Below are 27,453 nucleotides of genomic sequence, written 5' to 3'. Positions count from 1 at the left end.
TTTATTTGAATTTTTTAAATTTGATTTGATGTTTTCTAGAATAAAAACAACTGCGCATGAGGATCCTTTGGAAATTTGTTTGATATATAATTAAAAATATATGTTATTTTAAAAAATGTTATAAAAATTTGAACAAAACAGTATATTTTATTTAAATAGTTAATGCTTATAGAAGTAATACCATAATGCTGAGCAAGCAAGTAATCCTGATGAAATTCCAGCGATTAATGTAACAGATGTAGAATTATCTGGTTTTGGAACATCAAATGCTTCATAAATCATCTCTGGAGGGAATCCAAATGATAGTATATGTCTGCAAGCATCAGATGGATTCACTGCGCTCCAATCAATCCATCTTGAAATCCAAGTTTCTTCGCCCATCTCTCTGACATTAGCAAATCTCTCTGGAGTTCCACCGCAAAGAGAGAATTCGTCATTCACTTGCTGCATAATTCTTTCTCCGTTGAAATCTTGATAGACTTGATGCAAAAATTCAACAGCTATGGATGCATTCTTTAGCTTTTGAGGTTCATGACCTCCAAAGAATAATTCTTGGCAATTTACAGAAGGATCAAAATAATAATAGTAATCTGGGCAGCGAATGATTTGTAATACACTGGATCCATAGCCTTTCGAGACAAGATATTGCATGAGTTGTAAAAATAAATCGAATGTTATCGAGGAACGTATAAATTGATAAACATTTGCTGGTTCTGATCCATCGTGTAATGCCTTGAAAAATGTAAGCATGTCTTGGTTGTCAAGAGGAACACCAAAGAATTTGCGATGAAAATCTGATAAATCACTCATTTGTATTTTTCCATCGAAATTTGTATCGAGAGTTCTAAATACTCTTCGCAAAAGTAACTTAACAATCGGTTTTACTTCACCTCGTGAATGTAATCCAAACAGGAAACAATCGTGGTAAGCTATTGAATATGATAAACATGAATGTAGCATTTCTTGTGATATGATTTTATAAGAAAGAATATGAATATCGCCAGCAACTCGTTCTGGTAGTAGTTTTTCGTTAATTTGGATGACTAAATGTGGGTGTTTTGTTTTTGGAGGTTCAAATGCACCATTTTCTGTTAAAATAATCTTTAAAGATGGATCATGTTGAAGATCACACCAATTGTTTTGAATGTATGTAATTCTATTTCCAATAATGATTTTATAAATTCTGTTAAATGTCGAGTCCATCTTTCCTTTAAAGTGTTTTGCGCATTCATTCACAAATACATCGATAAGTTTTTGATCTGAACCAGTAATCATGATTCTTGGTATGGGGAATAGATTTGTGGATTGATTTTTCATAATAAAATGAAATTTTAGTTAGCTAAAATAAGCCTTGTAATACAAATGGTAGACAATTAACTCAAATTTGTCCGGAATTTGGTTATATTTCTTGAATAAAATTTTTGAATTTTCTTCCAAGTGATCATAGCATGTCATTTCAAGCTCAGTTAAAGTTGAATTTAAAAACAATTACGTAAAATAACATTAATTTACAAAATATATATTATGCCGCAGGGGCGTCAACAATAGGCTTTTCCTCTTCTGTTTCTTCAGTAGAGACAGTTAATTTTCCGCTTGGGTCAAGCTCTGGTGGTGGGTGTGAAAGAATATCTAACAAATGATCTGAAGTTCTTTGAAGAACGCCTATCCATTCTTCTTCAGCTGTTGTAGGGAAGTGAGAGACTTTCTTGTTAAACCAGTTTGATGCTTCCATAGCCATATGAGAATAAACAGTATCTTCACCGTTGTATTCTTTCGCATTTGAAAAGACCAAATTGATGTCATTTTGCCAATCTGTAACATTTGAGTATTCATTTGCTTGGAGTTTTCGTTTAACATCAGTTAACGACATTGGATTTTTGATAACCTGAAGATAATCAGGCATATTATCTTTTTCTGGATCAACAGGGTTAACAAATGGAGAACACATTGGCCAGGAAATCATTTTGTCTAGAATTTCCAAGCATTTTGTCTGTTGATACTTATTTAGAGTCATTTTTGTCACTTTTTTATTTTGGAAAACGATTATTCATTACAAAGTATAGTAAAGCGAATTGGAAAAGGGAGAACCTATTTTCTAGGCCAAATTGTGGCATCTGAGTATATTATTTCTCTTTTCTCTGATTATTTTATAACAAAAAAAAATAATTAAATAATTTTGATGTATAATTGACATATTTTAAAAGATAAATTATAAATTAACAAAAACAAACTGTATCTATAGATTTAAAATCCGATAAAATCGCATTATTTATCTATTAATTTTAAATTTTTAAGAATTTTAACCTTTATTTTCCAAAAAAAATTGAAAATTGTCAAAAACGTTATCTTTTTCTTTAAAATTGCTTAGGCGTTTTCTAAAATAGAAAAAATTTGGAAAAAAGTACCAAAGAGAATTTCATTCCAAGTGTCAAAGGCAATAACTTCCAGTCAAAAATGCCCCGAAAATTTTAAATATTGATATCGATTTTCATTAATCACATAATATCGATTGTTTACAGTTAACGACATAGAATATTATTGAATTCTAATAGATTCTAACCTACTAAAAATAGTTTTCGAAAATTTATCAAAATTTCGCGAAATTGAACTATACTCCGTCTATCACATATAGATATTATTACCATAATCTTATTGTAAGAAAGAATGATTAATATAATCAAAGATCTCACGATTTATTTCAGCACATTTTATACGCAGGTGTAGAACAAAAACGAAAGAAGCGTTCCTCCAAAAAAATTCCAAAAAGCAGCCTAAGTAATAAACAATTTACTTTCTTAACATCAAAATTTGCTCTTCATGAGCGATTTTTCTTTTATTTTTCATAATACAATAAAATATCTTCATTATGAATAGATATCATCGTATTATTTGGAGTATTTGTGATTTTGTTTCGGCTATGAAAAAATATTAAAAATGTAGGAAGGACAGATGAATTTTATTACAATAATATCTAACAACTGTTTAAAACATTGCTCTATTTCAACGAATTTTCTCTGATTTCTCTTTCATGGTTAATGATTTGTTCTTTTTCATCTCTAAGGTGAACCTTATCAATGATTGTTTTTATTTTATCCCAATTCTCATCAAACCACTTGATGAGGACTCTGTTATCTCTGCTGGCATCTCTATCTAATTTAATTCCAAGCATGAATGAGCAGATACCAGCAATACTTTTAAGTTCGCTATGAGTGATACCAGAGGAAAATTTAAGCTTAAGAACTTTCCAAATATCTGATGTCTCATAATTAAAATCTTTAAGCCTAAGCGCAACACGCTTCGCTTCAGCTCCACAGCCTCTCTGAACCTTGAAATCACTAATTGGTGGGATATTCTCAAAACTCATGGTGACAAAAAAGCAAAGTGAAGTTGTAAAATTTTAAAACCGCAAAATTTTTGTTGATGAAAATTTTTTAATCCTGACACCTTCTCAAAATTTTTTCAATGCATAATTATATCATATATTGAAATACATGAATGACTACTTTTTTCAAATTTGTTGGAAAAAGATGGTAAATTTTTTTTGTTTGGAATTTTTTATCATAGAGACAAAAAAGTAAGAAATATGACTTACCAAGAAGTTATAGATTTATATAAAGATCATATTAGTGCTATGGATGCATTGTATAAGGTAAATACATATAATGAAGACGAAATTGATCAGATTTACAAAAAAATTCAAATGAATCTCATTAAAACAAAATTACTTTCACTATCCTGGATCTTAAAAATAATTTCTAATATATCAATATTTAGAAACCGTTACATGAGTTTATATTGGCTATTATTCAAAAAGATATTTGAAGAATATCGCCCAGATCAAGTCCAAGACATTGAATTTCCGTTTGAATACTTTGTTTATAAGGATTATGGAATCATTTTGAATGAAGATAACGTAAAATCATACGAAAATCTCAAAATTTCAATTGATGTTCATCAAGAAAATGATATTTTCAAAGCAATTATGGATGATGATATAAAAAAATTTATCACTTTCACAGATCAGAAAGGATTTGATCAGTATCAAAGGTTTAATAGTATTTTATATCCAAAAAATTTCGAGAGAAGTTATTCATTACTAGAATTGTGCTGTTATCATGGAGCAGTTAAATGTTTTAAACTGCTAATTGCAGAATTCAAGTCAGAAATCACACATAAATGCCTTCAATTTTCATTTTTAAGTGGTGTTCCCGATATAATTAATGAATGCTTGAAATACGTCCAACCAGATGTAAAATGTATGAAATATGCAATTATTTCACACAACATTGATTTCGTAATGTTTTTATACAATGAATATCATATCAACATTGATTTACTGTATTGTGGTAAATTCAATAACCTTCAAGCATTTGCAGTTTATTTAGATCAAACAAAAAATTTAAAACACTGTTTTATTTATTCCTCAATCTTTAATATACCATCTCTTTGTCAATTTTTCCTCTTACATGGCGTAAGTATCAATGAAAAAGACAAAAATATTATTCCATACAATACTTCCCTTTATCGCGCTGCACAATTTAATTGTATTGAAACTGTAAAATTCCTAATTAAATGTGGAATGAAAATTAATGGAATAAATGGGATGGGAAGAACTGCACTTCATGAAGCAGTAAGGAAAAACAGTAAAAAAGCAATCAAGTTACTTGTTATGCATGGTGCCGAAATTAATTTAGCTGATCGTTTAGGAATTACTCCATTACATTTAGCAGCGCACAGAGCTAGCAAAGAAATAGTCGAATATCTAATCTCGCATGGAGCAAAGGTAAATTCAAAAAATGACAGAAATGAGACTCCCCTTCATTTTGCAGCAGTGAGAAATGGCAAGGAAATTGTCGAATTTCTAATTATTAATGGCGCAAAGGTTAATGTGAAAAACAAGGAAAGTAATACTCCGCTCCATATTGCTGCAATTAATGGTTTTAAAGAAACATTAGAAGTTCTTATTTTACATGGTGCAGATATCAATTCAAAGAATTCTAATCGATCTACTCCTCTACACTTGGCAGCACTTTCTAATAATAAAGAAATTATAGAACTCCTAATTTTACATAAGGCAGATATTAATGCAAAAAATTCTGGGAAGGAAACACCACTTTCTTTAACAAAGAATAAACAAATTATATCAATCCTGCGATCACATGGAGCATAATATAGAAGAAGGAGTGCTATACATTGTTCATCTGAGAAGGGCTTTCTTTGCGAAAAAATGCCTGTTTCGACTGATGCCAAAGTTTTTAATAGATTGTATATAGTCATTATAAAAATGATATTTATCTTTTCCAAAAGCATTTTTTCTGATATATATAAGGGTGATCTCTTCAAAAATTGTTTTTGCTCTTTTACTGTACCCGCTAAAAGCGAAAAATCTCTAACTTTTCCCATACAACAATCCATTTTTTTTGGAAACTCGGATATTTCACTTTGATTATAATAGATCATTTTTTTCTCGTGTTTGTGATAATCGTGACCATTTTCTTCTCAAAAATGGCCTTTTTGTCTTCAAAAATCTCTTGCGGTAGGCAACACGGATGATATGAAAATTTATATGGAAGACAAAGATTGTAATTGATCACCATAGAACAACAAACGCCATGTACATGACCAATTGAGAAGTATTGGGTCATCTCGAAATCGAAAGTATAATAAATACTTCAATAAAGAAAAAATAGTAAAGATGATAAGATTATATATCAAAAATATTGTTGTAAACAGAAATTCATCAAAAGTGACACCTCAGAAAAGCTAAAATATTGAATTTTTGGAACTTTTGATAGAGCACGTTTTTAAATATTAATTAAAGTAAATGTATATTTTGTAAAGATTCTTTTTAATAAAAAACAAAATTTTGAAGAAGAACACAAAATCTTCTGAAAAATAATATCACATAAACTCATATTATTTTCTAATATATAACTATTTTATATAAAAATCAAATTCAATGATCTTAAAAGCGAAGGATAAACCTCAAAATTTACGAATATAATGAGTGGGAATATAATGCTTATCTATCATAAAACCATATGAAATATCAATTTTTGCTTTACGCCTAATTTTGACGACAATTAGCAAAAAATGTTAAATGTTAACACTCAGTCCATTTGAATATGAAAAATAAAATTGACTTTGATTAAATGTTTTTATTTATCATGCAATTCTTCTTGCGACCAAAGATTTGAATAAAAGTTCAAAAAATAAGATAGCTTAAAAAATAATGTACGGTAGTGTTTACTAATAGATGAATAGTATATAATTCTATTAAAATGGATTTGATCCAAAAAATATAAAACCAAAAATAATTGTTATAATTAAATGAAGAAGTAATTGAAAACGATTTTATTTATGATCAAATTTTATATATTTTTTTGATCAAATCCATTTTAATAGAATTTATTATACTATTCATCTATTAGTAAACACTACGTACATTATTTTTTAAGCTATCTTATTTTTTGAACTTTTATTCAAATCTTTGGTCGCAAGAAGAATTGCATGATAAATAAAAACATTTAATCAAAGTCAATTTTATTTTTCATATTCAAATGGACTGAGTGTTAACATTTAACATTTTTTGCTAATTGTCGTCAAAAATTAGCGTAAAGCAAAAATGATATTTCATATGGTTTTATGATAGATAAGCATTATATCCCACTCATTATATTCGTAAATTTTGAGGTTTATCCTTCGCTTTTAAGATCATTGAATTTGATTTTTATATAAAATAGTTATATATTAGAAAATAATATGAGTTTATGTGATATTATTTTTCAGAAGATTTCATTCTATATGCCTATGAAAAGTACTCTCAAAACTAACTTTTTCCTAATTATAATTAAATCTAGAATATTGTATTATGCTTAGTATTATTTCATTTTTCTCGTTCAATTTAGAATTTACAAATGTCAAAAAATTGAGAGCTGTCACTTTTGATGAATTTCTGTTTATTACACTCTTAATATGAATGCATTAGATGTTGAAAATGTACTGAACAAATCTTAGAAATACCAAAAGATTAAATTCAATGCAAACTTGGATAATTTAAGATCGAATTCAAAAACGGTACGATTAAAAGATAAAACCTAAATTGAAGAGGACGATCGGAATTGGGAATAGAAATATTGAAAACATATATAAAAAGTTTGAGAGAAAAATTATAGAGATTTTGGTTACTATCAGGATAAAACAGAAAACTAAAATATGCCTGTCAAAAATTTGAATATTTACTATCCAAATTTGAGAGCTCAAAAACAATGAAGCTAAAATTGTGTGAATATAAAATGCCAATTCATAGTTCTTGATCGTGGAACTATGTAAGTGCATTTATTTCTCATCCAAAAATGTTTCTTGAGACCATTTATTTATTGGAAAAAAACTCAGGACGAAGAGCTCACAATTTTGAGAAGATCCTCTGACCACTCAAAGTCGCTCAATTGAAAGAAATTGAGAATTGTTTATTTTTCACTTCACTTTTATTTATTATGGCTCAAGCATTCAACAAGAGCAAGAAAGTTCAGGCATTCGTCGACGAGTTCGTCGCCCTTTGCAAGCCAAAGAATGTTATGTGGATTGATGGTTCCCAGGAACAAGCTGATATGCTTTTCAAGCAAATGGTTGATTCCAAGATGGCAATCAAGCTTAACCAAGAGAAGCGCCCAGGCTGCTACCTTTACCACTCCGACCCACGCGATGTCGCTCGTGTTGAGTCCCGCACATTCATCTGCTCCAAGAACAAAGAAGATGCAGGACCAACAAACCACTGGGAAGATCCAGAAGTCATGAAGAAGAAGCTCCGTGGTCTCTACAACGGCTGCATGGAAGGCCGTACAATGTACGTCATCCCATTCTCAATGGGCCCAATCGGATCCTCCATCGGTAAGAACGGTGTCGAGATTTCCGACTCTCCATACGTCGTTGTCTCAATGAGAATCATGACACGTGTTTCCACAAAGGTTCTCGAATGCATCGGTGAGAACGGCGACTTCATCCCATGCGTCCACTCCGTTGGTTATCCACTTAAGGATGGCCGCCAGGATGTTGCATGGCCATGCGACCCAGAGAACACATACATCACACACTACCCAGAGGAACAGGCTATCTGGTCCTATGGCTCTGGCTATGGTGGCAACGCTCTTCTCGGCAAGAAGTGCTTCGCTCTCCGTATTGGCTCCAACCTCGCCCGCAAGGAAGGCTGGCTCGCTGAGCACATGCTTATTCTTGGTGTCAAGAACCCAGAAGGCAAGAAGACATTCGTCACAGCTGCATTCCCATCAGCTTGCGGCAAGACAAACTTCGCCATGTTGATCCCACCAGAGGAACTCCGCAAGAAGGGCTGGGAAGTCACAACAGTTGGTGATGATATCGCTTGGATCAAGCCAAACAAGGATGGTGAACTCCGCGCCATCAACCCAGAAAACGGTTTCTTCGGTGTTGCCCCAGGTACAGCTATGACAACAAATCCAAACGCTCTTCTCTCCTGCGCTCGTAACACAATCTTCACAAACGTCGCTCTTACAGATGATGGCGATGTCTGGTGGGAGGGCATGACAGAGAAGGCCCCAGCTCACCTTATCGACTGGCAGAACAAGGACTGGACACCAGATTGCGGCCGTGTCTCATCACATCCAAACTCCCGCTTCGCTGCTCCAGCTGCTAACTGCCCATGCATTGATCCAGATTGGGAGAACCCAGCCGGTGTTCCAGTCTCCATCTTCGTCTATGGTGGCCGTCGTATGAACGATATCCCACTCGTCTTCCAGGCTACATCATGGGCTCACGGTGTTTACCTTGGTGCTACAGTTGGTTCCGAACAGACAGCCGCTGCTGCCGATGGTAAGCTCGGTGCTCTCCGCCGTGATCCATTCGCTATGCTTCCATTCTGCGGCTACCACATGGGTGACTACTTCAAGCACTACCTTGAGATGGCTAAGCTCGCCAAGACACCAATTGTCTTCCACGTCAACTGGTTCCGCAAGTCCCCAGCAGGCAAGTTCCTTTGGCCAGGCTACGGTCAGAACGCTCGTGTTCTCGGCTGGATGGTCAACAGACTCTACGGCAAGGCCCCAACACACATTTCTCCACTCGGCTACGTCCCAGAGTACGAGGATATCGATTGGGATGGCCTCAACTTCACAAAGGAGCAGTTCCAGGAGCTCATGCACCAGGATAAGGAGAAGATCAAGGCCCAGGTCGCTGCTAATGATGACTACCTCAAGAACACAATCGGCCACGTTTCACAGGAACTCCTCGACGTTTCTCAGGAAATCCTTAAGCGTTGCCAGTAAGTCTTAAAAAGTTTCTTTCTTTTTGATTGATATTTTAAAAATTAACTCAGAGAGTCAATTTACTATTACTCTCAAATATCTGGAGAGTTTGAGAATCCCGTTGTCAAAACAGAAACAAAACTTCTTGAAACATTTACTATTTGTTTGTTTAATTTTCTCAAATTAAAATAAAAACTAACATATATGAAATTGATATATGATAGAAACAGTGATTGGGAAGTCTCGTACTTTCTTTTTCAATGTTGATCACTGCATTCGGGGAATTTGAGAATCCTGTAGTCAAAACAGAAACAAAACTTTTCGAAACATCAACTGTTTTGATTGTCGTGAGAAGAGAGAAGAATGAATCTGAATATCTAATGCTCTTCCTATTGTTTAATCCAAACAAACGAACAGTTGAATTGAATTCGTAATACTCTGAATAATATTCAGATGTTATGAACGTGAGATTATCTCTTCCATAGTTAGTCATACTTTGAAATGCATTAGATCCAGTTGGAAATGTATTTTTTCCTTGCCAAGGAAATCTATATATGATAATCTCTATATCTGGAACTGTGCAGTTAAATAATATATTAGATCCATCAGTAACTGTTTGAGGTATAATAAATCTCTTTAAACGTGATATACAGTTGGAAGAAGCAGTTTGAAATGAAACAACACCGTAAGGGACAGTGTAAACAGGGGATTTTCTACCACTCGGATAACACATCAAAATTTTAACTGCTTTATCATACAATACTCCGTCAATAACGGAAAAATAATTAGATTCTTGACTAATAGTAAACTCTTCGAGAGTGAAGGTCCAATCAAAAGATCCTGCTGAATGGATTGATTTGCAATTTAAAGGAACATGAAATGATTTAATCAATGTTTTTTCGATAATTGAATTTCCAATTTTAGTAATTGAATCTGGTAGCTCAAGTGTTTCAAGAAATTTATAATCAAAAAAGCATTGATCTGGAACCTCTGTAACAGTACCAAAAACTTTGAAATGAACACAATCAGCTTTGTGAAATGTTTGTTTGGGCAAAACAGAAGGAGCATCAAAAATAATAACAGTTTTATTATCTGATATCCATGTCATTATTGATTTTGCTTGAAACTGTACATTTCACATTCAGACAAGCATGATCTGTATTCGTTCAAGGCTGTTATATCATGCATAGATTGACTCAAAAATGTTATATAAATTTGTCAAAAATTTACAAAAAATAAAAACCGTTTTTTCAAAAAATTTAGATATGGATGAAGATAACGAAGAACCAGCAGAGATTTATCTGAAAACAAAGGCAATGTTTGAAGATAGATCCAAAGCATTGAAATCTGATGTTCCACCAATATCTGGTGAAAGAAAAGAATTTTTACATTTTAAATACGGCTATCCCCTTACTCTACCAGTTGACGAGAAGATAGAAGAACCATTAAGTCCTAATTCATCCATCAAAAAAGCAGCAAATTACGTTTTTCATTTACAAGATCGTGGATTCGTTGATTTGGGCGGTATTCCAAGGGATGATCCATTAAGTGTATACAAGAATTCGATTAGGAGTGCAGCTGCCCGTCCAAAAAAGGCCCTAGTTAAAGAAGATCAAGACTTAGAAGATAAAGGATACATGAATGAGCCAGAATATCAAGAATTAGTGACTATGAATATCGTAGTTGAATCAATAAAACTCATCGAACAATTACCTTTTATATATACCAACGATATTATCATTTGGGTCGATAAATTTAATTCAAAAGTTGGAACAATAGCAAGGTCTCATATATTAGCAGGCGAATTCACATACAGAAAGAGAACGCGAAAGCAACTACTCGATTCTACTAAGAAATTCTACAACGAAGTTATAGAAATCCGAAAAATGATTATTAAAAACGTTTTTGATCTCAAACTCGTCCATTTCAATAAGATATCTCGTAAGCTCGAAGAAGCAATAGGCGTCAAAGTACCACGACCCGTCAAAGTCGAGAAACCAATTGAGAAATCCGCATTTGTCCAACTAAAAGAGGTCAAAACTCGTCAATTCGACAACGAAATTCTCCAAAAAGTATACGAGGGCACATCTTCACCAGTTACGTCGCTTCCTCCCTCTTACAGACCGAGTTCTGCGTTTCTTGACGATTCATACTTTGCAAAATTTGCCCAAACACTACATAACTCTGTTACGGAAGCCAGGAGACAACTTGACTCAGTTGCATTTGATCGAACACCTGCTTCTACGCCCGCCAGACCAAAAACTCAACAAACCACTCCAATTAAAAAGTTGGAAATACCTCAGAAGAAGAAAATAATGATCCTCGGCAACAAGACAACACGTAAGAAACAAGAAGCCCCTCCGAAACCAGTTCCAAAGCCAAATAAACAAGAACTTTCTTCATTACACCGAAATTTCTGGGAAATGGATGATCCATTAGCCTCGAGAGAAGGAAAGTTCACAGAACCATTTGAACAGTTCAAGAAGATCACAGATCTTGATTCCGTCGAGTTTTTGACGAGTCAAAATAATTCATCTCACGATCCTCTTCCTTTCATCGCATTGAACCTCGAACCACAACCTAAGAACGTCAGGAAGCCTACCAGAGAAGAAATGGTCTTCAATCAGTCAACTCCGCCAAATGAGCCGATTGTATTGGTCGAACCGAAGCTTGAAGACATCAAAGTCAAGCAGAACTATGAAGTTGCTGGTCAGAACAAGGACGCCATGGTATATTTGTTGTCTTTGCCACCAGATAAAGGTGAATCTAAAGTTCACGCCAGATTGGAGCAGATTTGGGACTCAATTGGTTTCGGAATCATCGATAAGCTTGATATGGTGTTGAAATACTCCCATGACTTGGAAGAATCAGGAAAGTTGAGTGAATCTTTAGATCTTTGGGAAGAAGCGCTTAGAACTATTGAAGTATACAACAGAGCGTATTCAAGTCTCAAGGACTTCCTCAAATTGGGTGATACGGCTGGAGGAGGAATACATAGACAGACAATTTTGGAAGATTTGAGGAAAGATTTGAACAACTCAATAGATGGAGTTAGATATATTGCAAGGATGCTGAGAGAAACTACTGGTGATGAACTAGTCATCAGGAGAAGAAAAGCTGAAGATTTAATCGCATTAAGAAATCAAAAACTAGCAATGTTAATGCATACTACTCAATAAAATTTTTGTTTGTATTATTATCATGAAAACAATTAATATACTTTTTTTTATGTATACAAGGCAAGCTGACTACAATATATAGTAGTCAAATTCAATATCTCTAAAGTCTGAATTTACGCCCATCTGACTTTAATTCAAATTTCTGACAACTGACGTGAAGCATCATTGAAATTTATCTTTAAACATTCGCATTGAAGGCTATGCAATAGGGGAGTAAGTGTTTCCTTAAATTCCTCGAAAAAAATGATCTCAAATTAAAAAATATGCAAAACAGGTCAATATCTATTAATTCAGACGAGTTCATTTTTAATATAACTTCAGAAAAATTAATCAATACTGTGAAAAACAGTCTATGCCACCAGCAAACAAACGTGGGAAAGTTTGAGAGCAAGCTTGAAAGTTTCGCCTTCATCATTTCATTATTAAATTTGATTTGATTTATTTTTTGCACATAAAAACTTCAACTTAAATATTCTTATGAGCATGCAATACATTATGCTCGAAAAAATTCGAATTGTTTCATTATACCAAGAAAGCCATTCTTATATGCATTTATTATATATAATTTCAATAATGAGATAATTCTTCATTATCATCATCGCGAGAAGGAATTTTCACAGAAACATTTGAACTGTTAAAGAAGTAACAGATCTTGATTCCATGAATTTTTAATGGCCTGAAATCATATTTCACGCGCAAACTTTTCATAATCATCAAATTTTGAGAGTCATCCTGGAAGAAAGTTTGCATTCAACATATATTTCCAGCCGAATTAGTCAACTAAAGAAAAAGTATTTAACATATTTAACAAGTTATTTTTGAATTGATTTTTGTTCCTTTTGCACCATTAACTCTATATCTGTTAGATTATAAGCATAGCGATACTTCTTGAAAGCATCAGCAGGGAATCTATTATTTTCAAATGCATATAACATGTAAGATATTGCAGGAATCACTGGTTCTATATTATAATCATGTTCAGGAATAGTTCCATGTTGATAATTTCCTAAAGTATGAATCATCCATATATCAAGAGAATATCCTATATTTATTTCTGGATAATCAATTAAATTTGAGCCACAAATTACAACTCCTGTGTTTTTATGCATGAATATAGAATTATGAACAATAGAACCTGAGCATGTGACTAATAGTTTTGTTTCTGCAAAAAGTTTTGATGAAGTATAGATTGAATAAGGAACTTTATCATCTAGACGTTGAAAATCATATTTCGGATAATTTTTTTGAATTAATGCTGTCAATTCTTCGATATTATTGATTCTTCCCCATATACCCTTTATTCTATTAAGTATTCTGTACTTCGTAGGAGCAATTTCCGAAAGATTAAAATAATTATAAAATTTTTTTTGAAGATTCGGTAATCCATCAACATTAAGTGAATTTATTAGCTCTTTTGCCCTAAGCCAATGCGCTTCTGATACATAAAACCATTCATCTGTTAATGAATAAACTTCATGATAAGGTAATCCAAGGCATTTCAAGTATGTTTTTGCTGTGGCTGCATCAAAAGCAATTAGAATTACAGAATTAATAAAATATGAAGCTGGAATCAAAATTAATGAGCATAAATGATCTGCAACAAAATGTCCATAAGTATTACTTCCTGATATAGCAATAATGGCTTTTCTATATCCAGTTGTACTTCTAACTGTCTCTTTTTTTGTCTTATCATATTTTTTGGGAAATATAAGTTTTTCTTCTTGAACAATTCCTCTTTTTGAAACATAAACACTGTTCATATGAGAGAATATCGTGTATTCTCTTATTAAACTTTTCCAATGACATACAATATGCCATGTTTGCTCTGAAGTCACTATTTGTTTTGTGGAATTGGGATAATTTTGACGAAATGATATATTAGTTGTGTTTGTTAATATAACTGGGTTAGTTATATTAGTATAAACAATTGAAGAAGGAAAAGTTTCTAATCTTTCGATTTCTGGCAACTCAGGAGGAACACTTAAGCAAAAGTTTTCGGTAAAAAACATTGTGATCAAAAATAGGATACCGATTCTATCAGCTTTAATGTATGGATTATCATCAAAGTCGTTCAAAGCTTAAATTGTTTTTGACAAATTTCATTTTTTGAACTTCTCAATAACAGAAATCATATTCCAATAATTCTACATTAATTTATCATAATTATTTTTTTTAATCTTAATTTCAGAGATCTTATTTCCGACTTCGATTGAAATTGCATTTCTTTGTAGTATCACCATCACTCGAAAAATCAACAGAATTTAGTATTGAAGCATTTCCAATTACACAAGCATTATTAAATAAGAACTATAGCCAGAAAGGTAATGCGTTCACATAGGAAATTTTAATGGCTTCCTTGTTGGAATAGTATGTCAAACAATTTATTAAAACAAAAAATAAATTATATATTATATTGGCGTAGCATTGAGGAGGTCAAATGACTTTCCGTCAAATGGAGCTATTATTGGAACAGGTTCAACGAAAAACCATTTGTGCTTCATTGCATTTCTTGCAGAAATCCTTTGTCCTGGTTCGTACACAATAAACTGCTTAAATAAGTCAACTGCTTCAGGACTCCATGCGGGGAACAACTCTGCTATGTTTGCTGGCTCTCTCTCTTTAAACAAAATCTGGCCAGAACCTGGAAGTTGAGAAAATCCAGGCCATTTCTTATCATCAGGGGAACCCAATATTCCTGATATAAAACCTAGTTGTTCGATATCGCCTTGGCCATTAAAGAGAGGCTTCCCATTTAATAATTCTGCCATAACGCAGCCGACAGCCCAAGTATCAACAGCTTCTCCATAGCCTCTATCACCAAGAAGAAGTTCTGGTGCTCTGTAAAACGATGTTCCGACTTGTAAAGTCCAAGCATGAGTATCATCGTCTGTTTTTACTCCTCCTATTCCAGCAAGCTTTTCTGGAAGTATTCTGCATAATCCTAAATCACAAATTTTAAGAATTCCTTGTGGATTCATTAATAAATTTGCAGGTTTAATATCTCGATGAATAATTCCTAATTCGTGCAAATGAGCAAGCCCTCGGAGCAGCATAAGCATTATTCCTTTGACAATTGCTTCAGGAAGTATTGAAAGTTGAACAACCTGAGATAACGTGTATGGAAGATATTCCATAACTAAGGAAATTGATGGCTGTACTTGCACCACTTCATGTAATTTGACTATATTTGGGTGACTCGCGACTGATAATGCTTGAATCTCTCGATAAAAAGCTACACTTGGTTCTGGAATTTTTGAATTCGGAGACATGACTTTAACAGCATATAGATGGCTATTCATTTGATTCTGTGTCTTGTATACAAAAGAAAAACGACCTTCACCAATTAAAGTAAGATTACCATACCCTTTAAGTTGAATATTCATTTTTTTTTGGAACAAAAAAGGCGACAAATATTTTTTTTATTTTTTTATGACTGAATTAAGTAATGAGCAAATTGTCGAGATTTTATTTCATTTGGTAGAAGACACACGCACTAAAGAACAAATGGAAGCTGTTCAACAAGAAAAAATTGTACTTTGCACGTCACAAAATGCTTTTTTTAAAATTTTATATTATTTACAAGATAAACTTGAATTACCGGATGAAATTACTCAAGATGCAAGGTATATGAAGTACAAAGATATATTTAAAATCAGTTTAAAAAAATTAATAAAAACAGAAATTAATAATTTAATTCAGACTTCCGATGTAGAATCTGTCATCCACGAGTTAAGAGCAATATTTATGAACTCGGAAAGCCAATTTGATGAAATTGCAGATATATTTGTTAGAATTACTTCCCAAAATCCAGTCTATATAGAAACATTACTCCAAGAAATAGAATCTATAGAAGGATTTGAATCAAACCTGCTTTTACAGTGCAAATATGCTACCATTTTTTGTAAAATATCTTTTTCTACTTCAGATAATGAACAATACCAAAAGCTATGCGAAATATTCCAATCTTTTACTGAAACACCAGAAAAATTATTCGATAAAATTGAATACGAAAACAAATACGAAGATTATTATATTCTGATCGTTGTGAATAGTGTATTAAACAATATCTATATTGGAGCTAACACAGACCGAGAAATTCGCTTACAACAGATGATCAATTATGACTATTTTCTAAACTTTTTTGAATATTCAAAATTACCAATTGCTAGGATCACAGAATACGAGAATTGCCTAAATTGCATATTAAAGTTACTGTATACAATATTACGTGTTATAGAGGATGAAGAATTTTCGCAAAAATTAGCAAATTCATTATTTGGCCCTTTAGTCGAACTCATTCAATATAATCTGAATAACAATTACAAATTATTTGAAGACAATATTGGTATTTCAGCTCTATTACTTAATACCATTTTTGAAAAATTACAAAATTTAGAAAATATTGAACCAGTAATCAATACTCTTATAATGTGTTGTTATCCATTCGAATTTGACGATGATTTGGTTGAAAACGAAGGATTTTTCGAAAAATATTTTGATGTCCATTATTTTTCGGCTAATCTTATGGAAACGGATCAACTATTTACCCCCGCCTCAATAATTATCAACTGTTTATTATCAGAGAATACTGATATCTATTCTGCTACTTGGAATATTTTAACTTCAGAAACTTGGCTGTTTTCGCCTGCAACAATTACAATTGTCACTATGTTGGTTCATTCATGTATTGCCGAAGCTTTTGTTCCGTCCAAACCCAACGTTTTACCAGAAATTTTATCAAATGCAGTTAAATCTTATATTGAAGCTTATCTTGGGGAGTCAAAGCCTGAAAATATATCTGATGAGATGTATTATCTCTATCGATGCCTCATTTGTACAATTTTACCTTATTTCGGAACTAATGATTTTCCAGAAATTTTTGGAGATGAAGGATCTGTAGTCCAAATATCGGCAATTTCATTATTCTTCAGACATGTCCGCGTTTCTCTACTTTCTGGAGACAAAACATACCTTACACAAGAAATTGCCCAACAATTAATAGATTATATCAATGGATGCTACTTCAGGGAGTCAAATAAGACATTATTATCCTTGATTAGTATATATCAATCTATTGGAAAAGATATTATTCTTGAATTATTCCGAAATGAGTTCAAAGACATAAAAAGTATCATTGAAAACAACATTCCAGAAAATGAAGATGAAGATATAGATAATGTAGATAAAATTGTGATGGACGTGACCCAGATTATTGAATATGTTGCATCTTATCGCGATTTTGATCAAAAATTTTGTTCAATTTACTTATCAATACTTAAATCAATGTCTCAAAAGAATATAACAGCCGAATCATTTTTCTCTCTTCCAATTTATTATGCCCATCCTAATCCAATGGTTTTCTTCATAGTTATGATCTCGATTTATGCCAACGAATTATTTAGTTGTTTCATTTATGATTCAATGATGAAATTCAACGTCGAATTCGCTGAAAATCCAAAAATGATAACAGATAACCAAGCAGGATTGTTTATACAAAAGGTTATTCCTTATATTATTACACATGAAATAGGCTCTATAGATTTAGAGGCATCATGTTTGTTCTTTGCGTTATCAATTTTATATTTCGACTTTAATGAAGCATTCATGGAAAACATATACAATTTTGCAGATGAAATATGTAATTTAGATGGAATAGAGTTTCTTTCTGGCTTAGAATTGATTTCTGCTTTGATTATTAAATTAGATTTCATTCCTTCGGAAGAAATCATCAATCATTGGTTGGAATTCTGTCAAAGTGAATGGATAATACCCGATTACCCAAGGGCTTTACTTGGAACTGCCTTGAGAAAACTTTCAACTTTAATTGACTTCGAAAACGAAAATATTGCTTTTGTTTCGAATTTCCTCCTCAGTGGACAACTTCCTGAAGGAGAACTCGACCCAGAGAATTTCTTTTATCAAGAACTTCGTAGTTTATATCCTTCCATTACAACAATTCCTCTGTTTAATGCTGATGAGTTTGTTTCAGTTCAAAATGTTCAGGATCAAAATGATTAGTTTACTATCTTTTATAAAATTTATTTAGATTGCAATATATAATAATTTTCCTCTTCTTTTTGAATATATTAGAGATGAATTACAAATATGGAATTTAGATGAATATTATTAGAAAATACAAAAAGAGTAAAATCATTAGAATGTTTGTTAATACACATCTCCACACTGAGAAAATAAATAAGCATAACTTCAAGATCTCTAGCCATCATGCGATTTGTTTTTAATCATGACATTATACATATGATTTTATATTCTAGTCTAATTCATCATAAAATGAGAGATACGAATACAATTTGATTGTAAAGCCAAAAGTAGGACTTTTACGAAAGTATCTATTGATGCGACTTCACGCCTGTAAATTATATTTATTGGATTGATAAAATTTCTATATATGTATTCTTTAATATAACGGCCAAACTTTCTAAAAACATTCTTTTTTATTCATTATTCCGAAATTTTCAAACACGAAAGCATTCATTCGGAGAGAAAGGTTGCTTTTTAGTGTCATATTAGTTCATCTTCTTGCCTTTACTGTTGGAATAGAGAGAAAAGAAGGTAAATTAATATGGGAAATATCAGGAATGCCAAAATTTTCAAAAATATACCCAATAAGAATCGTTGGAACTATAAACAAAATACCAAAATCACATATTTTATTCAAAAGCAAGTATAATTCTTCGTTTTTGCACAGTTCTTCAACAATTTATCATGTAACTTTGCATTCTCCAAGTTTGACAGATTCATACAACTCCAATGCTAAAAATTTAGATACGCACTTCTTTGTCCTCACTCAAGTATATGTGAATGCTGAAGGAGGAATGGTTTTTGATAACAAATATTACGAATATCCTGATGATCCGAGCTCACTCTTTTCGCATCGCAATCATGCAGGGTTAACTCCTGTCAAATACCATATACATGAGCTTATAAACGTTGGCTATGGCTATTGTAAAACAAATTTTGGCCATTGCATTGAAGATTTTTTCACTCCACTACTAATGATCCCCGAATACATAAGACAGAGTTCAAAAATCTTGGTAAATAGCTTACCATCAATCACTGATGAATTATTTGAGTTATTCGGTATTAAAAACGAAAACAGAGTTTATATAAATGCCAATGTATGGATGTCTGTTGATAAGGTATATATAATTGCTGAAAAAACACATTTCTTGTCAATATACGGAATGTCAACATTAAATTTAAAGAGATTTTTCCACGAAAAGTTCGAACTTGACAAGATCCGATCATCTAGATACTGTTATTCAAATCGCGGATACATGAAACCTAGATATATTCATAATTTAGATGAATTAATGGAAAAAGTCTCAAAGAAGTGGCCAAATATCAAATGGGAGTTTGTTCCAGATAACCATAGCTCGGTTAGAGAAAGTGCTAAGGAATGGAAGACCATTAAATTGATTTTTTGCCCAATAGGATCAAATGTCGCAAAAGCAATCTTTATGGAGGACAATTCTGTTGTTGTTACACCTACTTCTGAAAGAACTGAATGGTCAATATCTCAGTATTGTGTAGCATGCTTAATTTTCGAAATCCAATTTGATGCTTTGAAAGGAGACCATTTAATAGGTAACGGATCTCCTGTTGATATCAATCTTTCATTGAAAATGATAGAGGCTGGGTTATATTGCGTAGAAAACCATTGTTGGCCTCAAAGTGTTTTTTAATTTTTTTTTTGTTTTGTATGTAATAAAGATGTATTTTTAATCATGTAAGAAATTTGAATTTTTTTTCCCATTAGTATCTTCTTCTATTGACATTCTTCAGTAATCTCTTAATAATGCTATTATCAAATTTGAGGTCTAATTTGCATGATCAAAATATCATGAGGCACCATTAGAATTAAAAGCTTCCATTACATCCAAACAAGTGTAAATATATTGATTTCTTTCTCAGCTATTATAGTGCCTATTATGCATTAATCAGATATAGAAATTCATTTAGATAATTGCTTTTCTATCATATCATTCTCAATACTTTTATTAACTAAAGAAAAATGATTAACAAAGGTATGGTTTTATCTAACACAATTGGGAATGTATTTAAATATAGAATATAACTTTTGTAGAAGTTGATGCATATTTGATTCGTCGGCTAGAAGTAATTTTGTTCCATTAATATATTATCGTAATTATTGCATGCAGATGGATATAAGATGAAAGAATCTGAGGACATAAGCTCTATAATATATTTCTCTAGTAAGTCATTTCAAACATGATAATGTTTTACACTTTCTTATCTTTTGTGATTTAAAGTAGCATTTACATCTTTCTAATATAATCTGCCATATAGAACGACAATGCATCATATAGATGACTATATGAGATATTAGATTTGCAAGGCAAAATGTGGAGAGAAATTTATAAAATTTATAAAAAAACATAAAAAAATTTTTATTCCATGAAGTCCAAAAGCCATCCAGGTATTCCTTTCTTAGGAGGCATGCAGATTCCGAGTTCCGTTGCGATGTTGTCGCCAGTCTTAGGAGATCCAGCAGTGTAGACTTGGTCGAACAAAGTTATTGTCATTTCGTCGAATTCTCCATCGAATTTCGGTGCCAAATGGAGATTCCTTGGCGGAGTTGCCACAATTAAAGAAGCAGCAGTCAAAGAGTTTCCGTTCATTGCATTCAAGAAAGGAACAATCCTTATAAACTTCTCCAAATCCTTCTTTTCTTTCTCTTTCGTCATTTTCTCGTAAACAGGCATTGCTGCCATTGTTATCGCTTTCGAAGCATCTTCTATTCCAATACTCCTAGATACCCACAGCCACTCAGCAACACTGACATTGATTGAGTCCAAAATTTGTTGGTTTTCCGATGAAAGTGTCAGTTTTTTGGTAAAAATGACAAAAGTGTTTGTTGTCTTAGCAGTGATTTGTATTATTGGGTTTAAACCGGTCGATTTAATATCTAATACAAATGGTTGGTCGGCTACAACATCAGGAATGTATAATAATGAGTTTTCTATTAAAGAATAGTGCCATCTCAGCCGATTCCACGAACATTCGCAATCAGAGCTCCTGACATTCATGAAACACTTGAAATCAACGTGTTTCGAGTAAATCCAGTTGAGTTTGGATACGAAATTTGACTTATTAAACGGAATTACGAATCCTGGAACTTGTGTAGCATAAACAAATGCGGCATTATCGTATATAGCTGTCAAAGTATCGATTCTTATATCTCTTTCCCTGATGTCTTGTATGTCAAGCGAATCTGGAGTGCAATGAGGGACAATTTGAACGAATCTGAGCTGTTCATGAGGTAATTTCGATGATGTGATTCTGATTAATGATAAAACTGTTGCTGGATCTTGATCTCCAACTGTTGATTGCATTTTCATTATTGTTAATACGGCAGATCCAAGTTGGGATGCATCGAAAATGTGAGATGTGATATCTAGATATTCTGACTTCATATATTGTGAAAGTGTTGCTGGTAATAAGTTCAATTTGACGTTTTCTTGCTTTTTGAGCTTGTTTTCGCTGACATCAAAGAGAGAAATTGTTGGAGTTAAAAAGTAAAAGCCATCTTTGTTATGGAATATGAATAAAAACTTGCCTGTTTTGATTTTTGAAATGAAATCTGTAAATAATGTCTTAATTATTGAGAAATCGCTCGGATGTAAGTTTAATGAGAATATAAAAACAAATAATTGACTGTTATTTTGCGTATTTAAGTTAAATTCGATTGTTTCTTCAAGTTCAAACGGTAATTTCTCAGATAATTGATTTTCTGTACCACATAATGGACATTTCCATGTGTCAGAATTTATTGTACTAAACTTATTAATGTAAGCTTCGCATTTATGGCATCTTGGGATATTTTTTGGGTCAAAATTCTCGATTTTTTTGGATGAATTGACGCATGGTGATATCACCATACTAAAAGGAATATGGAACTCGGCTCTAATTTTTTCATTTAGAGGTCCGATTCCATAAGAATATTCGATCATTAAAATAAATGAATATTTTCAGCGAGCATAAATTATTCCGATTGATATAAAATTGTATTTCGAGATGGTTTGTTGTATATCGAAGAAAAAATTCATTTAATTTAAAAATTTATTAGATTTTTTTTTACACAATTGATAAACATATAATTATGAACATTTAATACTTATTCTTTGGGCTTATCGCTTGCATACAATCTAAAACCAAATATTCTTGGCTCATATGCGAGTGCAGGTTCAGTTGGGATTACGCCAGGGTATTTATTTAAAAAGCTACGGATATAATTTGGTCCAAACCATGATCCGTCAATCTTTTTAGTATCATCACTATCTAAAGCGTAAACATCTGAGCAATTCGGGCAATACCATTGAACATGCACTTCTGATGGGGTTGTAGATACTCCGTATGGTAAGCATAAACAGCATCGGCATAGAACTCTTGGGCATCTATGGAAGATTTGTTCTTTATATTTCTCAAGAAGTGCAGCCATGCCTTCATCTGTTTCAATATATCGAGCATGAATTCCACCATATAAAGCCATTGTGTCTTCTTCTACTGATGTCGATTCTGTTGAATTTGTTTTTTGAAGAATTAATTTTAACGCAGTTTGTGGATGTTTTGATAGAGCTTGTATTTCCTTGTCTTGAGCTTGCTCTTTTATAAATTCATCTGGTACGCGTACTAAAATTTTGTAAGGGTTTCGTGCTAAAATATTATCAATCCAACCCTTCATTTTTTTTATGAAGTTTTGTATTTTTTCGTTTTATATTTTTCTGTTATCCGCGTTAGTGGCTTCAATGGTACATAGAACGAATCAATAGAATTTTGGCTTTTGAAATATAACCCTTTGACTTCGAAGGAGAAATCAATCAAATGAAAGAGTAGGGGTAATTTTAGCTAAAAGTGACACACCCATGAAGGGTGTGATTACCGATCGGTAATTTCGACAGTTTAGAATTTAAAATTTTTTATGGAACTGTTGCGAGTTTCATAAAGAATTTAAGGAATATAAGCAAAGATTTGAATCAAAATCTTAGACCTAAGCCGCTCGATTCGCTCGCGGCTTCCGCGAATTACAGATCAGCAAAGATTTGAATCAAAATCTTCGAACTAAGCCGATCGCTTCGCTCGCGGCTTTCTTTATTATTTTAAATTTGCATATTTCCATCAAAAGTTCATAAGGTAAAAAATTTCGTTTATTTTTACTAAGAAAAAAAGGTTTTTGATAATAAATTTATTTTATTTCGAAAAAGTAACAATAATCGTAAAAGGGTATTGATAGGCTTGCTAAAGTAACTAATTTTAGCTGTCAAATACTTTTGTATTTTGAAGTAAATTAGTATAAATTTGTTTTTACTTTTATTTCGAAAAAGTAACAATAATCGTAAAAGGGTATTGATAGGCTTGCTAAAGTAACTAATTTTAGCTGTCAAATACTTTTGTATTTTGAAGTAAATTAGTATAAATTTGTTTTTACTTTTATTTCGAAAAAGTAACAATAATCGTAAAAGGGTATTGATAGGCTTGCTAAAGTAACTAATTTTAGCTGTCAAATACTTTTGTATTTTGAAGTAAATTAGTATAAATTTGTTTTTACTTTTATTTCGAAAAAGTAGCAATAATCGTAAAAGGGTATTGATAGGCTTGCTAAAGTAACTAATTTTAGCTGTCAAATACTTTTGTATTTTGAAGTAAATTAGTATAAATTTGTTTTTACTTTTATTTCGAAAAAGTAACAATAATCGTAAAAGGGTATTGATAGGCTTGCTAAAGTAACTAATTTTAGCTGTCAAATACTTTTGTATTTTGAAGTAAATTAGTATAAATTTGTTTTTACTTTTATTTCGAAAAAGTAACAATAATCGTAAAAGGGTATTGATAGGCTTGCTAAAGTAACTAATTTTAGCTGTCAAATACTTTTGTATTTTGAAGTAAATTAGTATAAATTTGTTTTTACTTTTATTTCGAAAAAGTAGCAATAATCGTAAAAAGGTATTGATAGGCTTGCTAAAGTAACTAATTTTAGCTGTCAAATACTTTTGTATTTTGAAGTAAATTAGTATAAATTTGATATTATTTTAACTCCCTTTGAAAACCTCAATTTTCCATACAGAGGGAACGGGAATAGCATCCAATATTCCCTGAGAATGGTTGCGCATTCTCAGTTCCCTCTATATTTCGAACGAAGCTCTCATCGGTCTTTTTTTTTAATTCTAAACGTTTTTTTCCCCTGTCACTTTTAGCTAAAATTTGGGTTTGCCTCAAATTAAATCGACTAAGTCTATCTTGTGTATACATTAAGTTCAAATATGGGCACTATGAATAAAGCATGATAACCAAGACACAGAATTTAATGAAATTTAGAATAATCTGAAAGTAATCGAAAACATTATGCAAACATATATAATTTTTTAGTTTTTAATTGTTGAGTTATTAATATTAAAAGATAACGGAATTTATAAAATAATAAAATACAATTTTATTCAGATTTGATATTAGATAGGAGAGAAGCGAGTTCAGAAAGTTCGTTGTTAGATGATATGAGGTATTCGTCAATATAAATTGATATTTGGTCTAAAATATCGGAATAACCTTCTAATTCTTCTCCATTTTTAATACTTTCGGCAAACTGTAGCATATGCTTAAACATTTCAATGGCCAATTCTGGTTCTTCACAATATTTAATAATATTATTTATTATTTCATAATCCCATTCATTTTCATTGTTGCAATACGCTAAATATAGCTTTGCAGCAAGTTTTGATTGGTCATAACTTCCATTTATAAGAGATTCTCGAATAAATTCGAAAACAACATCTTTATTGTATCCACTCCACGACTCATGGTTTTTTAGAAGTATTTCGAAGGTGGTTTCGATAGGAGCAAGTCCACGAGTTGCAATTGAGATTATATCAGGAAGATAAGTGAAAGAAGGAGACTCTATTGAGAGAAGTAATTCGCATGCTGAATTTATAATGTCTTTATCATTTGATTCAAAGTATTGATGCAAATTAAAAGAGGAATAATCAAGAATTTGATGACTTTGCAAAAAAGACATTAGCAAGAGTGCTGCAGATTGCTCTTTAGTTCCTGCTTGTGTATAAGTTAGTACAAATATATTTAATGATTGAATAATTTGGTCTGTAAATTGAAAATCCGGAGTTGAAATTATATTTAGAACTGTATATGGTATCCTAAAATATGGTTTTGAGGCATAAGAAACGTTTAAAATCTGCTTTGAGAATAAAATTCGAGAAATTGGAATTGAAATACTTGTTAAATTCTGAAACACATGGAAGCATTGCTTCAACATAAGAGAACTTTGATGAATTAGCTCGAATATAATGGAAATTGTTTCTTCATTTTCAAAAAATGTAATCGGAAACTGTGAACATGTAGCAAAGTAGCCAATGAAGTACAATATAAGAATTTTTATACGATTGGAATAATTTCTAGCTAATATAGTCATTGACTGATTAAATGGAAATATTGAGCAATAATATTCTTTTCTTTTTACAAGTTCTTTTTCGCGTGACTTTATTGTTTCAAGTATTTCTAAAATATTGGCTTGATTTTCATCAATGGATTTAATAAGCTCTTCAATGAGAACAGGGAATGAAATTTCTTCAGATGACAAAAATAAAAAAATCTTACTCAAAACTATGCAGTCGAAAGATATTTATAAGTGATTACTGAAATATATGAGCAGCTCTTTTAAAAATAGAGTAGCCTTCGTATGATATATGATATCACAGATGGGTATTTATATATAAATAGTTTTTTATTGACAAGCATATAAATATGGTAAATAAACTCAATGGAGATAGAAAAGTACTATGTATACAGGGTTCTTATTTATTATCAGGTACTGCTCTTCATCCAAAATTTAAAAATCTCTATGAAAATGCAATATACAATTACATTATATAGAAGAAGATAAGCATAACTTGACTATGTGACAAAAAAGAGATGCCAAAGCATAATGTTTGCTTTGTAAAAATAATAATTTCTTCCATAAAATTTAAATGGAGTTATTTTGAATGCTAATTACTCTGAGATTCCTGTTAGAAATTTGCTTTACATTCCAACATGAACTCTTCTGTTTTAAGATTCAATTTAAATTTATATTTGAATGGGATGTAGCACATCAAGATGTATCAGGGTGACACCACATTGTTATGTTATTGATCATTGCTTCAATCATTCTTCTTCCTTTTGGAGTGAGTTCGTTTCCGCCATTCTCCATTGCCATTCCAATTGCTTCCTGCATTATTTGGATAGCTTCTTGAGTATATCCATAACAAATATGTTCAAAGTTAGCAAAATTTAAAACTAGTTCTAATTTCAAATCATCCGTAAATTTTAATGATGTTTTTGCCATATACATAGCTTGATTGAATGATTCTAATGTTCTATTTCGTACTGTAGTCTTTTCATCAATAGAAAAATGTGGATATAATAAAGTTGTAACGTAACCAAGAGATCTTCTGCAAGATATTGTAGAATCTGCTGTTTTAGATATTGGGAGTAGTGTGTCGGTAATTTTTTTGGAAAAATCGTTATAAAAATCGAATAATTCTCTTTTCAGCATGATATTTTTGTCTTTCAATGCAATTACATAGTTCCCCTTTTTATTATCTGCCAATTCCTTAAATAATTTGATATTATTTACTGTTTTAGCTATGAATTTTTCTGCTCCCAATAAATATAATTGCTGTTCTTTTTCTGTAAGGCAGCCATTTTTATTTATAATTGTTTGTACATGTTGAAAAAGCATTGGATATCGTTTAAATTGTATGTCAAGTGATAAAACGTAATCATCAATTTCGATCTCTTCCATACAATATGATATCAATGTTTGCCATAATGTATTCATTCTGATGTTCATATGAACATAACAGATAGATAATAGAAATTCAAGATAATTTATATAAAAATATCAGAAAGATCATAATCATAGAAAAAAACAAAGCTTTATATAATTTAATACTAACAATACGCTT

General features: G+C 31.7%; 14 protein-coding genes across 14 annotated transcripts, besides 8 other annotated features; 5 read left to right on the top strand and 9 right to left on the bottom strand.

The window, feature by feature from the left end:
- Positions 1-144: 144 nt before the first annotated feature.
- On the bottom strand, positions 145-1,351 carry TVAGG3_0046020 (EF hand associated family; the record flags this gene model as incomplete). Its single annotated transcript, XM_001316137.1, has 1 exon — positions 160-1,317. One exon carries the CDS (start codon positions 1,315-1,317, stop codon positions 160-162), a length of 1,158 nt encoding a protein of 385 aa, XP_001316172.1.
- Positions 1,352-1,503: 152 nt separating this feature from the next.
- On the bottom strand, positions 1,504-2,073 carry TVAGG3_0046010 (histone acetyltransferase protein; the record flags this gene model as incomplete). Its single annotated transcript, XM_001316138.1, has 1 exon — positions 1,523-2,014. The coding sequence occupies one exon, from the start codon at positions 2,012-2,014 to the stop codon at positions 1,523-1,525; it is 492 nt and encodes a 163-aa protein (XP_001316173.1).
- A 130-nt stretch (positions 2,074-2,203) lies between these two features.
- TVAGG3_0046000 (uncharacterized protein) lies at positions 2,204-3,377 on the bottom strand (the record flags this gene model as incomplete). The annotated part of the gene is made up of 1 exon (XM_001316139.2): positions 2,996-3,364. One exon carries the CDS (start codon positions 3,362-3,364, stop codon positions 2,996-2,998), a length of 369 nt encoding a protein of 122 aa, XP_001316174.1.
- A 190-nt stretch (positions 3,378-3,567) lies between these two features.
- On the top strand, positions 3,568-5,347 carry TVAGG3_0045990 (spectrin binding; the record flags this gene model as incomplete). Its single annotated transcript, XM_001316140.1, has 1 exon — positions 3,584-5,170. One exon carries the CDS (start codon positions 3,584-3,586, stop codon positions 5,168-5,170), a length of 1,587 nt encoding a protein of 528 aa, XP_001316175.1.
- A 374-nt stretch (positions 5,348-5,721) lies between these two features.
- Positions 5,722-5,759: a mobile genetic element.
- Positions 5,722-5,759: a terminal%2Cinverted (terminal inverted repeat of Banshee-A3 transposon ID:TVAGG3_0045980).
- Positions 5,760-6,928: 1,169 nt separating this feature from the next.
- Positions 6,929-6,965: a mobile genetic element.
- Positions 6,929-6,965: a terminal%2Cinverted (terminal inverted repeat of Banshee-A3 transposon ID:TVAGG3_0045970).
- Positions 6,966-7,486: 521 nt separating this feature from the next.
- On the top strand, positions 7,487-9,420 carry TVAGG3_0045960 (PEP carboxykin GTP family; the record flags this gene model as incomplete). The annotated part of the gene is made up of 1 exon (XM_001316141.2): positions 7,497-9,299. One exon carries the CDS (start codon positions 7,497-7,499, stop codon positions 9,297-9,299), a length of 1,803 nt encoding a protein of 600 aa, XP_001316176.2.
- A 36-nt stretch (positions 9,421-9,456) lies between these two features.
- Positions 9,457-10,386, bottom strand: TVAGG3_0045950 (ribonuclease inhibitor domain-containing protein; the record flags this gene model as incomplete). The annotated part of the gene is made up of 1 exon (XM_001316143.1): positions 9,457-10,386. The coding sequence occupies one exon, from the start codon at positions 10,384-10,386 to the stop codon at positions 9,457-9,459; it is 930 nt and encodes a 309-aa protein (XP_001316178.1).
- Positions 10,387-10,543: 157 nt separating this feature from the next.
- TVAGG3_0045940 (coiled-coil domain-containing protein 87 family) lies at positions 10,544-12,457 on the top strand (the record flags this gene model as incomplete). Its single annotated transcript, XM_001316144.1, has 1 exon — positions 10,544-12,457. One exon carries the CDS (start codon positions 10,544-10,546, stop codon positions 12,455-12,457), a length of 1,914 nt encoding a protein of 637 aa, XP_001316179.1.
- Positions 12,458-12,560: 103 nt separating this feature from the next.
- Positions 12,561-12,685: a mobile genetic element.
- A 250-nt stretch (positions 12,686-12,935) lies between these two features.
- On the bottom strand, positions 12,936-14,538 carry TVAGG3_0045920 (glycosyltransferase family; the record flags this gene model as incomplete). Its single annotated transcript, XM_001316145.1, has 1 exon — positions 13,270-14,217. The coding sequence occupies one exon, from the start codon at positions 14,215-14,217 to the stop codon at positions 13,270-13,272; it is 948 nt and encodes a 315-aa protein (XP_001316180.1).
- Positions 14,539-14,689: 151 nt separating this feature from the next.
- TVAGG3_0045910 (cyclin-dependent protein serine/threonine kinase protein) lies at positions 14,690-15,840 on the bottom strand (the record flags this gene model as incomplete). Its single annotated transcript, XM_001316146.1, has 1 exon — positions 14,866-15,840. One exon carries the CDS (start codon positions 15,838-15,840, stop codon positions 14,866-14,868), a length of 975 nt encoding a protein of 324 aa, XP_001316181.1.
- A 46-nt stretch (positions 15,841-15,886) lies between these two features.
- TVAGG3_0045900 (uncharacterized protein) lies at positions 15,887-18,594 on the top strand (the record flags this gene model as incomplete). Its single annotated transcript, XM_001316147.1, has 1 exon — positions 15,887-18,475. One exon carries the CDS (start codon positions 15,887-15,889, stop codon positions 18,473-18,475), a length of 2,589 nt encoding a protein of 862 aa, XP_001316182.1.
- A 196-nt stretch (positions 18,595-18,790) lies between these two features.
- On the top strand, positions 18,791-20,163 carry TVAGG3_0045890 (glycosyltransferase family; the record flags this gene model as incomplete). Its single annotated transcript, XM_001316148.1, has 1 exon — positions 19,057-20,163. The coding sequence occupies one exon, from the start codon at positions 19,057-19,059 to the stop codon at positions 20,161-20,163; it is 1,107 nt and encodes a 368-aa protein (XP_001316183.1).
- A 716-nt stretch (positions 20,164-20,879) lies between these two features.
- On the bottom strand, positions 20,880-22,452 carry TVAGG3_0045880 (SEC24-related protein family; the record flags this gene model as incomplete). Its single annotated transcript, XM_001316149.1, has 1 exon — positions 20,890-22,452. One exon carries the CDS (start codon positions 22,450-22,452, stop codon positions 20,890-20,892), a length of 1,563 nt encoding a protein of 520 aa, XP_001316184.1.
- Positions 22,453-23,329: 877 nt separating this feature from the next.
- Positions 23,330-23,359: a terminal%2Cinverted (terminal inverted repeat of MuDR-3_TvMULE3 transposon ID:TVAGG3_0045870).
- Positions 23,330-24,711: a mobile genetic element.
- Positions 24,682-24,711: a terminal%2Cinverted (terminal inverted repeat of MuDR-3_TvMULE3 transposon ID:TVAGG3_0045870).
- A 218-nt stretch (positions 24,712-24,929) lies between these two features.
- On the bottom strand, positions 24,930-25,919 carry TVAGG3_0045860 (uncharacterized protein; the record flags this gene model as incomplete). The annotated part of the gene is made up of 1 exon (XM_001316151.1): positions 24,930-25,919. The coding sequence occupies one exon, from the start codon at positions 25,917-25,919 to the stop codon at positions 24,930-24,932; it is 990 nt and encodes a 329-aa protein (XP_001316186.1).
- Positions 25,920-26,597: 678 nt separating this feature from the next.
- On the bottom strand, positions 26,598-27,290 carry TVAGG3_0045850 (14-3-3 protein family; the record flags this gene model as incomplete). The annotated part of the gene is made up of 1 exon (XM_001316152.1): positions 26,598-27,290. The coding sequence occupies one exon, from the start codon at positions 27,288-27,290 to the stop codon at positions 26,598-26,600; it is 693 nt and encodes a 230-aa protein (XP_001316187.1).
- Between the last annotated feature and the right edge of the window lie 163 nt (positions 27,291-27,453).

Source organism: Trichomonas vaginalis, chromosome IV (assembly GCF_026262505.1).
Source record: "Trichomonas vaginalis G3 chromosome IV, whole genome shotgun sequence".
In the NCBI taxonomy this organism is placed as follows: Eukaryota; Parabasalia; order Trichomonadida; family Trichomonadidae; genus Trichomonas; species Trichomonas vaginalis.
This window is presented reverse-complemented; position numbering and strand designations above follow the sequence as displayed.